At 39.1% G+C, this 13,340-nt stretch overlaps 2 protein-coding genes across 33 annotated transcripts in view; one reads left to right on the forward strand and one right to left on the reverse strand.

Annotated features, from left to right (window-relative positions):
• The window catches only part of plppr1 (phospholipid phosphatase related 1), a 373,756-nt gene that overhangs the window by 335,405 nt on the left and 25,011 nt on the right, over window positions 1-13,340 (reverse strand). For both annotated transcript variants that reach the window (XM_087269234.1, XM_087269233.1), the window contains exon 3: window positions 804-894. The gene's annotated coding sequence lies outside the window, so the exon portion shown is untranslated. The remainder of the gene's footprint in view (window positions 1-803; window positions 895-13,340) is intronic.
• The window catches only part of palm2akap2 (PALM2 and AKAP2 fusion), a 219,420-nt gene that overhangs the window by 183,121 nt on the left and 22,959 nt on the right, over window positions 1-13,340 (forward strand). For 29 of the 31 annotated variants that reach the window (XR_015500202.1, XR_015500204.1, XR_015500203.1 and 26 more), the window contains 1 exon segment: window positions 5,542-7,675. Coding sequence is in view for 19 of the 31 variants with exons in the window: in XM_087268736.1 (XP_087124862.1) it covers window positions 5,542-7,675 (2,134 nt within the window). In the remaining 12 variants the exon portion in view is untranslated. 31 annotated transcript variants of the gene reach the window in all.

The following is a 13,340-nucleotide window of genomic DNA, read 5'->3' on the forward strand; positions in this document are numbered from 1 at the left end:
AAAATTAAGGCTGTCGAGCTGTGCCTTTACTGAATAAGCACTGTGCTACATTCAACAGATTGTACTATTGTGTCTATCTTTTCTTTTTTATTCTTTTCTAACCTGTTTTTAACCCTCTCGGGCTCAAATAATATTTTAGAAACAGGCAAAATCTATGCTTTTAACTGTTGCAAATCAGCAACGCCTGCCTTGAGAGGGCTAACCCATTTTTAATCTTTTTTATTTTCTTATACTTGTCTCTTTTTTGAATTGCCACTGTGTATGAAATGTGCTATAAAAATAAACTTGCCTTGCCTTAAATTACCTACAATCTCAAGATAACTCCTCACTGATTTAGCTGGTTATCATATTGATAAATATTTTGTGACACCTTTTTACATATGTGCCCGTCTTGATAATTGCAGCTATCCTTGTTGTTGCATTCCTAAGATTTTCACTCACTTCCACGTGGGAAAGGAGTGATTTAGACATATTTTAATCATGGCTTTGTTTCATAACTTGATCAAGTGTTTTGCTGTCCTCTAAAAGCGATAAACATTTTCTCCCTGTGTAATTCTGTCTGTTTTCCTCAACTGGAGGGAAATTCACATGACTTCCTAATGTCATTATTTGCTGAGAGTTGGGGCTGAAAGCTAAAGAACACACCCTGAAGGGAAGGGGGGGTCTGTGTGACCGAAGAACAGGGTCTTATTGAACTCATGCCACATTAAAGACAGCATGTGACACTGACTGTGACAAAACAATTCACATTTAGAACAGCTTCAAAACATGGAGGAGGAAACCCAAAATGAAAATGTACTCACCCACTTATGCTTCCTCACATGGTTCCAAGGCTTGGACTGATGGAGGAGCAGCTGTCAATCTCAACTAGTGGATCAATGATGTCGTTGAAACCTGCCGTGATTTAAAGGAAACTCAAATTCAATTCTCGTAGATATCTCGGGTTGAATTCAAAGATCAGGGGTCCGTTCTTCGTACGTGGATTACTCAATTAGCTGGATTTGGTTATTGACATGATCCAGAATCGTTTCGTTCTTTAAAACTGATCTGAAAGTTGTTGTCATAGCAACAGTTCTGCTAGCTCAAACCTGGTCGGAAGCAGGTTTAATTCATATAAACAGGATTAGATCGGCTCAGTACAAGCTAAGATAATACAGAAAGTATGTACCAAATTCTCAAACTTTCTTACAGTACTAGTTATATACACTTGGGAAAATACTACATTTTTAAAACTATATAAAGTTATAGTTATTAATAAAATAAATTAAGTTATATATTAATAAAACTTATGCAATCTGCACCCCCGAAATGAAAGTACAAAGACTGCCACCTGGTGGTGCAAAGAGAAAACTTATTGATATGAACTTTTTAGATCGCTTTAGTACAAATTGTGTATAATAGAAATGCACAATATGTGACTTTTTAAAAGCGATAATACTATTATGCAGTCATAAACATGTTTTGACAGTTAATATGCCGGTAATTTGATGTTTCATAAAAGTTGCAGACACCTTTACCAATATAAAAATGCTTTCGTAAACATCCAGTTATTCTTTACACCAATTTAAAAAGCGGCTACTATAATACTACTATGGGTACTATAATAAGGAAAATCCGCTCTAACTTTAAAACTTATATAATAAAAATAAATAAACTGCTCTTGACACATAAAAGGGCCAATCATGCAGCCCACAGCAAGATGTTAATTTATTCTGTGGAATATTTAACAAACCGTTTCCAATGAATTTGATGTAATTTTGCTCGCATGGATAATTGAATATTAATCAGATGATGTCATTACGCTGCTGTGCCGTCAGCCAATCATTGCATTGCTGATCATGATTTCGAGGATCGATAGATCAGTCCTTCACAACACACGCAGCGATCTCAGATCAGTTCTTCTAGACATTTTAATCCAATTCACGAACTTGTTTGAAAACCCAAATTAGCCAGAGATCAGTTCTCAAGATTAAAAGATCCAGAATCTGCCAAATCATCTTAGATCATTTAAGAAAGCTACGAAGAACGGAACCCAGGATAGGGTTTGATCAAGCAAGTTGTAACTGATCGGAATGGGCTCTTATTAACCCAAACTATATTTCAGCTGTCATGCTGGTGATGTGCAGCAGGTGGCTGTAAACACTTCAGTGGAGCAAGTGAATCTAGTGCAATCTTAAATTGCATATTATTATTTTATTTGTACTTTTACCAAAAATATATCCCAATTAGCAGGCGTAGCACGGTGGCTCAGTGGTTAGCACTGTCACCTCACAGCAAGAAGGTCGCTGGTCGAGTCCCCGCTGGGCCAGAAGGCATTTCTATGCGGAGTTGCATGTTCTTTCGGTTTTTGCCAGGATTTCCTCCGGGTGCTCCGGTTTCCCCCACATTCCAAAGACATGCGGTACCGGTGAATTGAATAAACTTAATTGGCTGTTCTGTATGAGTGTGCGCGAATGAGTGTGTATGGGTGTTTCCCAGTACTGGGTTGAAGCTGGAAGGGCATTCACTGTGTAAAACGTATGCTGAAATAGTTGGTGGTTTATTCCGCTGTGGTGACCTGTGAAATAGAGACTATGCTGGAGGAAAATGAAAGAGTAAATGAATGGGCTTACTGGCATGGAACATGGAACAGGAAGGCATTCCTGTTTTAGTAACTATATCAAAACGCAATGTTTAATTTAAAAAAGTACTTCCTTTAGACAACTTTACAGGTGATTCTCTCAGTATTTAGATTTTTTCAGATTCCAGATTGTCAAATAGTTGTGTCGTTTAAATAGTCTTTTTCTGACATATAATACTTCAGTGAAAACGTATTTATTCAGCTTTCAGGTGGTGTATAAATCTCAATTTCCAAAAACATTGACACTTATTACTGGTTTTGTGATCCAGGGTCACAAATATTTTCTCAATTAACTAACTAAAAGGGCGGCACGGTGGCTCAGTGGTTAGCACTGTCACCTCACAGTAAGAAGGTCTCTAGTTCTAGTCCCAGCTGCGCCAGTTATGTGGAGTTTGTTCTTCCACTGTTCGCTTGGGTTTCCACCGGGTGCTCCGTTTTCCCCCACAGTCCAAAGTAAAGTGGTGAATTGGATGAACTAAATTGGCCGTTGTGTATAAGTGTGTGTGAATGCAAGAGTGTATTGGTGTTTCCCAGTACTGGGGTTGTGGCTAGAAGGGCATTCACCACGTAAAACATATGCTGGAATAGTTGGCAGTTCATTCCCTTGATAAATAAGATACTAAGCTGAAGAAAAATGAAACTAAATGTTAATAGAAAGCGATGATAGATGGACATCTGCCAATCACTGCATATTCAAGCATATTTATTTGCTCATAAAAAAAAATATTGGTTCAAGTATATTAAGCTGCCGTTTCCAGTGATGTAATACGGATTTTGGTCCACCCAGTCCTTCCACCCAGTGGTTAAGCAGGAATAGGTTTACTTTATGTGGCCATGAACACACCATCACCTCAAATAGCACACGACTTTCGGCTGAAAATAAGGTTATTTCATAACAAATTCCTCTTTTCTGGGCTGTCCAGTAAAAACAGCATCTCTGTGCTCCACTCGCATCGGTTTATTATGCTTTTCCATTTACGGCGAGTTATATTACCCCTTTTTCAACAGGTCTCTGACTAGTCTTTTCAGGAACACCAACTTTCAAACAACAGCAAACCATTGAAATAGCTCAGGCGCGCACACTCAACCCCTAAAACGTAAACGCTGAGCAAACAAACAGAATTCCTGCCTCTGTTTACCAGAGAAAAAACCACTGTGACTGTTTGGTAAAACTCTCACATGTTTTGTGTTTTATATAGATATAGGGGTTTTGTCTGGCATTAAAGCTTTGCTTCGGCACTGTTTACTTGCTTAAGCTTGCGGCATCCAACCTTGGAACCAATATCAGTAAAGGAATTCCACGAAGCTCCAAATTTGTGGCCAGTATTAAGCAAGAAAATGTCTAATATAAACCTGTGTACACCAATAACAGTAAAAGAAAAGATTTAGCGCACATTTTAGCAAGCTTGTCATTCCTCGATAATCTTCGCCGTTAATAATGTACGCTGGAAAATCTCAGATCATGAAAGCTTAGATGATGTTAAAAAAGGCTCTGCAGGGGGCTTTCTTTTAAAGAGAACTGTCCCCATCTGGTGAATGGCTGGCAATGAAAGCGAAGCTCTGCTTAATAAGTGGTATTTTCCCCTGAGGAGACTACGCAGTGCTTCATTCCGCAAATGCATTTCAGTCATTTCCCACAGGGTCACCAGACCACTTATAGGTATCAGTACTAGATCCACAGAAGAACTGCTGCAATTATTCCTTTGAAAATAAAGTGTCCACATAGTCTAGACATCAGTGTTTTTCTTTTAGTAAATAACTGTGACCTATTACCCACTTACACCCATTAGACATGGACATGGAGGGGCATACAAGAAACTAGGACATGCAAAACCTTCTCTTTTCTGTTTTTCTTGGAGCGTTTTCTTCAAATCTGCATCTGAATTAAGTGTGTTATTTATGTTTCCAATGTGTTTAGTGAAATTGATATTTGTATTTGATGAATTTCTTGTTTTATAACCAGGTAGGGTTGGGGTTGTGGGTATTGGGAACACAAGAAGCTTAAACATGAAGCTGATTTAGAAAGGAAAAAGCAGACCACTTTTGGTGATGATAACTTAAACACCAAACCTAATGGTCGTAGGAATTAATGGCACAAGGTTACCTGAGTTGCCTAGGACGGCAATAAAGAAAGAGGCACGTTTTAAGCTCCGACTATTTCCCAAAGAGAAGAAACCATCAAAACTATTTGACACCCCAACTAAGAAAGAAGTTCAGGTGAAGAAAGTGACACCCTCAGAAGAGGTCGCATAGGATTAGGGTCGTGGGCATTGGGAACACAAGAAGCTGAAACATTACATGTAGACTCTCCTATAATCTTTGTGTTAATGGAGACACCAAGACGTCCTATGTATTCCTCTCACTTCAGACATCAGACTTGTGCAACTCCATTACTGAGTAGACCAAGAGTAGGGACCTTAAATTATTTACACTCGGGATCAGATAGCACAGGTCAGAGTTCAGCAAACCCATTATCTTCCACATCTTATCACAGTCTACCTATATTATGCATGACGGTCACATGCAGTATGTCCTTTGAGATGTTGTTTTGATCTCTAATGTTCAGATAGTTGGCAGCGTAGCAGCAAATATCCCGTAATTCGGGCCTCGTTAGTTCAGTAACCTTTTGGTGCATGCGTTAAATACAGAAAAGTCAATTGGTGGTACTCTGGGCATAGAACAAACAGAAAAAAGGTTCAACCCAAACCCAAAGGAAACCATTTGTGTATTAAAAATGTTTTATAACCACAAAATCTTTTAAAGTATGGAAAAGTAAAGTCATGCAATTTTATACTCGGTGCTCACCGTTGTTACTGCTATGTACTTGAGTACTTATGTATTCATAGTGCAGTGCATATTATAAAGGACACTGCAATGAATGCATATTTGAACTAATATGACCCCTTTCTTTATTTCCCCAGAAGTCCCCTGTACACTCAGAGGATGACAGTGAGCTGAAAAGAGACAGAAGCCTGAAGACAGTAAGTTTTTTCGATTCTGTGAGTGTCATATCCGGAGGTCAGAGCAATATGGAGCTTGGAGTTCAGACTGAGACCCAGCAAAGTTACATGAGCAGTGGACAGAATAAAGTGAAGCATGGGGGAGAAGGACTGGACAGCGAAGTTGCCCAGGAAATCCTTTACCTGGATGAGGTCCTTGAGGCCAACTGTTGTGATCCCAGAGCCGAAATGACTTCAAATGGGACAAGTTCCCCTGACACAGAGTCAATTAGAGTTCATGGAACTGGACCATCTGTGCACACTTGTGACACAACGGCCTTAAACCATCATGAAGTTGTTTTAGAAGGGAAAAAGCAGACAACTTTTGTTGATGATAATTACAACACCAAACCTAATGGTCATGCGGCGATGATAGGAAATAATGGCACAAGGTCACCTGAGTCGCCTAGGACGGCAATGAAGAAAGAGGCACGTTTTGAGCTGCGACCATTTCACGAAGAGAAAAAGCCATCGAAACTGTTTGACACCCCAACTGAGAAAGAAATTCGGGTGAAGAAAGTGAGACCCTCAGAAGAGGTCGCAGAGCTAGAGAGGGAAAGGCTGGAACTCATCCGGGGACAGGCAGTCAAGAAAAACCCTGGCATTGCAGCAAAATGGTGGAACCCACCTCAGGAAAAGACACTGGAAGAGGAGCTGGAACCAGAGCAGCTGGAGTCGCTTCGAAAGTATGAGGAGAGGAAGCAAAGGAAACCAGAAACCAACCGTATGCCGCAAGCTGCACCCAGACAGACTACCACCTTCATCCAACCTGAAATAGCAAATAAGGAGGACGTTGTCATGGAAGAGATTGACTTTTCTGCAGCTCGCAAGCAATTTCTGCAGATGGAACAAAGCAAGCATCCCACGGTCCCTAAGAGGAATGTGGCACCACAGCTTTACTCAGCCAAACCTTTCTTCAGGACTCCAGAGGTCACGCATGTAGAGAGGTCGTGCGGTTCTGTCACTGTTGCCAATCAGGAAGGGGTCACATCCTACGATGGAAGTGAAGTTACAACAGTCAAAGCTGAAAAGATTTACTGCTGCTCTGGAGAATCCTTCATACCCACGAAAGATGGATTATCTCAGAACGAGATGAAGGATGATGACTTTACTTGTGCCCGGGCAGTGATGACCATAGTGAAGGATGAGGATGTCGATTTGTGTCAACGTTCTTTCAACAGCTCCCACCACACAGAAGAAATCGACTCTGGGTTGGATGATCTATCACTACGGTCTCAGGACACCACTGTACTTGAGACGCTCTCCAATGACTTCAGTATGGATAACATAAGTGACAGCGGTGCATCAAATGAGACTATGAGTGCCTACTTGGAAAACTCTCTTGGGGAGTACTCTTTTCCCTCAACCCCGATGGCAACTACACCAATCAATGGAAAACACGAAATCAGTATCAAATCTCCAGGGGATCAGATTGGGACTTATCAGGGAGATGGTTTAACAGAAGAAGAGTTGGAATATCATGCTGGTATTCTTGTCCAAAACGCTATCCAGCAAGCCATTGCTCAGCAGAATGACAAATGGGAGCCACTTCAGGCTACACAACATTCGTCCCCCATCACAGAGAGACATGTGGAAAGTGTTCAACCACAACCCCTAGTGGAAAGACCCACTGTCACGCCACCTCCCAAAGTGCCATCCCCCCTACAGGAGAAAGAAACGGCTCCTCAAATAACTATAGCTCAAGCCACCCCAGTAATTCCAATGAACAATTACAAACCTCCCAGTCCGTCTCCTCCACCAAACGAGAAGCCAGAGTTCAGCTACTTCAGTAAGTACTCTGAGGCGGCAGAGCTCAGGAGCACCGCAACCGTCACTCGTGCTCAGGAAACAGAAGTGACCTCAGGGCCGTTCAAGCTGCGCTCACGCAAACAGAGGACCCTGTCCATGATCGAGGAGGAGATTCGAGCAGCACAGGAGCGCGAGGAGGAGTTGAAGAGACAACGGCAGGCGCAAACATTGCACCCACCGCGTGCACAAAAGCTGAAGGCCAGCACTCAGCCAAGCAAGCTGGTCCTCACTGGGAAGACAGCACCAGGTATGAACATTTACGTCAATATGTTTTCAACAACGATGGCGAGATCACCCAAAAATGGAGATTATGTCAGAATTTACTCACTATTTACAATTTGAGTTTCGTTCTTCTGCTGAAGACCTTCTGAAGTTGATCTTTGGAAGAAAATTGGAAAATTGTAGTGACCGGGTTCCAATTATCCTAAAAATGTCTTCTTTTGGAACCAACTGAGGATGAGTAAATTGTGAGTAAAGCTTCATTTTTTGGTAGAACTATCCCAAAAATAACAGTTGTGTTGCTTATTATTGTTAATAATTGCAAATTAAGATATTTCGGATAAAATCTAAGACCTCCCTGATCTTCCATTGACAGCAATTGTCTCTAGATGTTTAAAGTCCGGAAAAGTACCAAAAACATCCTCAAAACAGTCCATGTGTCTATAAAAAAATTATCAAGAAGAATACTTTTTTGCATACCTAAAACAAAAATTACAACTTTATTCAACACTTTCTTCTCCTCCAGTATAGGACAAGAGTATCCAAAGAGTATCCAGAGTCCTGCATAGTTTAGCTCCAACTTCCTTCAACACACTTGTCTGTAGGTGGCTAGTATACCTAGAAAGAGGTTGATTAACTGGTTCAGGTATTTCTGATAGGAACTAAACTTTGCAGGACACCGGCCCTCCAGGACATAGTTTGGGTACCCCTGGTACAGGGTATCCAAAGTATACGTGCAACATGCAACACACAAAGACACTCCCTACAGTGAAACTCAGGAAAGTCTTTGAAACTGTTGAATAAAGTGGTTATTTTTGTTTTATGTGCACATTAAGGTCTCTCGTAGCTTGATAATATACTGACTGGATCACTGAAGGCATGTGGTCTGTTTTGTATGGTTGTGTTTTTGGTATTTTTCTGGTCCTTGAAACCTTTTTGGGGCTGTTGCTGTCTATGGTGGATGGGAGTGCTCTCGGATTTCATCTTAAATATCTTAATTAGTGTTCTGAAGCTCTAAGAGTTTCCCAGAGATGGGTTGCGGCAGGAAGGGCATCGGCTGCATAAAAACGTGCTGGATAAGTTGCTGGTTCATTCCGCTGTGGTGGCCCCGGATTAATAAAGGGACTAAGCCGACAAGAAAAAGAATGAATGAAAGATCTAAGAGGATTGAAATGACATAAGGTTGAGTAACTTATAACAGAATCTTCATTTTTGAGCAAGGGCAGAGTGACCATAGGGAACACCAGAACATTTCCCGGTGGCCCCATGGTCAATCGGGCCTGGCACTGTGAATCTGGTCTGATCCCCCACTTCATCCCCCCATTTCTCGGTCTTCACTTACCGATCGCTCAAGTGGCCTGGTGTTCAATAACTGTCTCTAGTAAATAAACTGTCCCAGTCCACCCCTGTTTTTGAGTGAACTAATCCATTAAGATGACTTCTTAAGTCGTCCCACAATTAACAGCCCTTCAAGACAAGCCATACATGATGCAAATGAGCTCTCAATCAGATAAAAGCTGCTCTTTGTACAGTTGTTCATAGATGGCAGATTGGTTTCGAGAAAAGTCTAATGCAAGCCAGGCGCTAAAACTGAAGACATTTCTGCCTCTGTAATTTGAGCTTTGTTGTTAATTAGCTGGTGATTGTCAGTCATATAACTGGAATCCTGGAAGTTCACTTCTTAGAGCTGCTTTAGTTTAGATTCTTTGCACGCCGTTGTCCCACAGGACTGCGCCCGCAGTTCAGCCTGAGTTACTTTTGCAAGCTGTGCTTTTTGAAGAGGCTTTAAAGAAAACTGCAGCAAAGACGCTGGGAAGATAGTGCTGTTTTCTACTTCATTAGCTTTACGACAGATGAATAATACTGTGTATTTACTGGGTAACAAATATATTTGCAAGCGTTAGGTATAGTGACAACTAACTATTATAATCTTTAAAACAGGATGCACATTAAATGAATAGTTTACCCAAAAAAAAGTAAATTCAGTCATTATTCATTAACCCTTCGCTTTTTCAAAACATGCTTGAGTTTCTTTTTCTATTAAACATGAAAGTAGATATTTCGAAAAAAAAGCTGGCTGCTGGCACTCATCGACTACCATAGCATTCTTTCCAACTATGGAAGTCGGTAGTAAACTTACATTCTTCATCTTTTATTGTTTTCAATAGAAGAAAGAACTCATAAAGGTTTAAAACCACATGACGAAGAATAAATTATGACATCATTTACATTTTGGGTAAACTATGCCTTTAAATGTTTCCATTTGATCAGTTTAAATCCATGGGTAACAGGAGTTTCTCAACGCCACTGTCCCATAGAGGCTTTATTTAGCATGGTGTCATATGCTTAGCAGCACAGTATTTAATGTCATTGTGTCCTGTTCTTCTGGGCAATTGTCCATGTCTCATTTTTGATAATGAGATGTTTGTTTTGTACTGGAGAAGTTTATGTCTGCCCTCTAGTGGTCCCATAGGGAAGTAGACATAAAACCCTTAGTATTTTATGTCTAAAATGTATTATTTTATATATAAAAAGAAAAACTGGGTCAGTAAACAAATCTGTTAAGTTATCTTAATCGTTTTTACAAATTGAAGTAGACTGAACATAAAACATTTAGGTTGTCCCCTTAAAAACACTTAAGAATTGTGTTGATTGAAGGGACAGTTAACCCTAAAAAAATAAACATTTATTTTTATAGTCATTTATTTTTGTTTTAACCCTTTATGATAGGGCTGAACAATATATCGTTTCAGCATCGATATCGCAATATGTGTTTCTGCAATAGTCACATCGCAGGATTAGATTATTTATTTAAGTTTAAAAGATAAAGATATTATTAAATATTATTTACTCATTCGTTTTCCTTTGCCACAGCGGAATGAACCTCTATTATTAAATTTTATTTTTTTTATTAATTTTTATACACTAATGACCATGTTATTTTACATTTGATTGTTCAATTTCTGTAAACTGTAAAATTAAAAAAAGTTAAGGTAACTCAAATAATTTATGGAAACCCATTGCAACTTTAAAAAGTAATCCATAACTGTGAGTACTGTGAACTTAATCCATTTAATTAATAAAGCAATTTGAGCACAGTAAAACCCAATAAATGAATAGAACTCAAACCAACTAAGTACTTTAAAACCCAAAAAGTTAAGGCAACTCAAATCGTTTGAGGAAACCGATTACTACAAACCATTTGAGTTAAAAAAAAAACTATATATAAACTCTGTATGAGTACTGTGAACTTGTACTTGTTTTTGCTTATAATTTATTATAATTTATGCAGATGCACTGCATAGAATTATGCCAGTTGATATAAAATAATAAAATCTTTCCAAATAGAGCTATTCAAATCATCTGGTGAAATTATATTCATATTGCAATATACAGTTAAAGTCAGAATTATTAGCCCCCCTTTAATTTTTCTTTTCTTTCTTAAATATTTTCTAAACGATGTTTAACAAAGCAAGGAAATTTTCTCAGTATGTCTGATATTTTTTTTATTATCTTATTTTTTTTATTTCAGCTAGAATAAAAGCAGTTTTTAATCTTTTAGACACCATTTTAAGGTCAAAATTACTAGTTAAGCCTTTAAATGTCACTTTAAGCTGTATGAAGTGTCTTGAAAAATATCTAGTCACATATTATTTACTGTCATCATGGCAAAGATAAAATAAATCAGTTATTAGAAATGAGTTATGTTCTATTATGTTTAGAAAAGTGTTGAAAAAAAATCTGCTCTCCGTTAAACAGAAATTGAGGAAAAAAATACACAGGGGGTCTAATAATTCAGGGGGGCTATTAATTCAGACTTCAACTGTATATCGCAGTAAAACAAAAATGCAATGTCAGATTTTTCCAATATCGTGCAGCCCTTCTTCATGGGTTTCTTACTTTAATTAAACAAAAAAAAAAAGCTTGTTTGAAGAAAGCTGGAAACCTGTAGTCATTGTTTATCTAAAGCAGGGGTGCCTAAACTTGGTCCTGGAGGGCCGGTGTCCTGCATATTTTAGGGCCTACTCACACTATGCCATCTGTACCGTGCCTAAGCGTGGTTCATTTGGGCTTTGGCACGGTTTGCTTGTGTGTGAGTGCAAAACTCGCTAAAGCCCGAAACTGAAAGCGAGACGTGACTTTTAAGGGACTGTTTCATATGGATTTATTAATCAATCTTACTGTTTAATTAACGCAAAATGCCGTAGTTTATTAAATACACAAACCCCTCACTGCACGACTACTGCGCACCTTCAGCAAACCTCCTCATTCCTGCAGCACGAGGGCTTTGAGATTGTTTATGAGCGCCAAAAGTGGTGGTTCTGTGCAGCGAAATATCTGACTGCGTGTCACCGCATCCCTAAGGACTGTTTGGCAAAATATCTGACTGCGAGTCACCGCATCCCTAAGGACTAAGGCGATATAACTGAATAATTCTCCACTGTGCTGAGCGAGAGCGCTCACTGAACAGCGCAGCATCGATGATGTAAGCGTGCCCAGGCCTGATTGTAGTGTGAGTGCGGGCCGTCGGGGGAGAAGGGAGGGGGGACAAGCGTACTTTGGCCCGGTTTGAGGCAACTACATAGTGTGAATACAGCCTTAGTTCCAACCCCAATTAAACACACCTGAACCAGCTAATCAACTTCTTTCCAGGCAAGTGTGTTGAAGGAAGTTAGAGCTAAACTACGCAGGACAGCGGCCCTCCAGAGTTGAAAGTGTCAGCTGTTTAATGCTTAGTTAATTTGCTCTTGTATTTATGCAGTGTAGATAGTTTGTTTATTCAAACTGGCGCGATTTCTCTCAGCTTGCCCTGATTTAAAGGAATGAAGAACAGCATTGTGAGTGTCTACACTGAGTTCTCTGTGCTTCTAGTATCCATACTTGGGTCGTCATCAAGAATGTGTCTAAGACTCTTTCATGTCACTTAATTGATGAGGGATGAAAATCTTGCAGAAAAATACTCAAATTCCCAATGAATGCAGGCTACCTCAGAACTCCTTCGGGATTTGTCATTTTTTGCATTTATTTTTATGGAAAGTAAATGCAAAGAATTAAACATTTTGAATCTCTCGATTATTATTTTGTATTGCAATATTGTTTCTCAGAACTGCTAGTTCTTTGGCTTTCTCGCAATTCTGACTTCATTTAACAATATTAAGTTTACAATTCTAAGTACATACAAGTGTTGGTCATATGAGTATAATATCTTCAAAATGTTGATTTATTTTACTAATTACAGCAGTCCAGTCTTTAGCTCAGGTAGTCATGGGACGATAACTGTTTTCAAGGTATACGAAATATGGAAAAATCAAGGTTTTAAAGCCACCAAAATTTTCTGCTATACTATTCCTTCGGTATATGCAAGTTTTTTTTTTATGTTTTTGTTTTAAGTTTTTTAGGACAACAGTATCTCCAGCAGAAAATATATCAAAAGAAATCTGTGTTTTTGAAACCAATAAAGACAGCAGAAATCAATGATTCATTTGAATTAATTAGCCTGATGTTTACTGCTCCAAAATATTATAAATGTTTCCTAAAATAAAACATATTGTGTTCGATGGGGGGGTAAAGTTCTTGTTTTTTACCCAGATATTTAAAAAGAACTTATTTTAATCACAATACCGTAAAACAGTAAAACTGTGAAATTTTTATCCAAGGTTATCACACCATCAGAATCTTAAACCGGCCCATAC

The sequence above is a fragment of the Danio rerio genome, chromosome 10, assembly GCF_052040795.2.
Source record: "Danio rerio strain M-AB ecotype USA chromosome 10, GRCz13ab, whole genome shotgun sequence".
In the NCBI taxonomy this organism is placed as follows: Eukaryota; Metazoa; Chordata; class Actinopteri; order Cypriniformes; family Danionidae; genus Danio; species Danio rerio.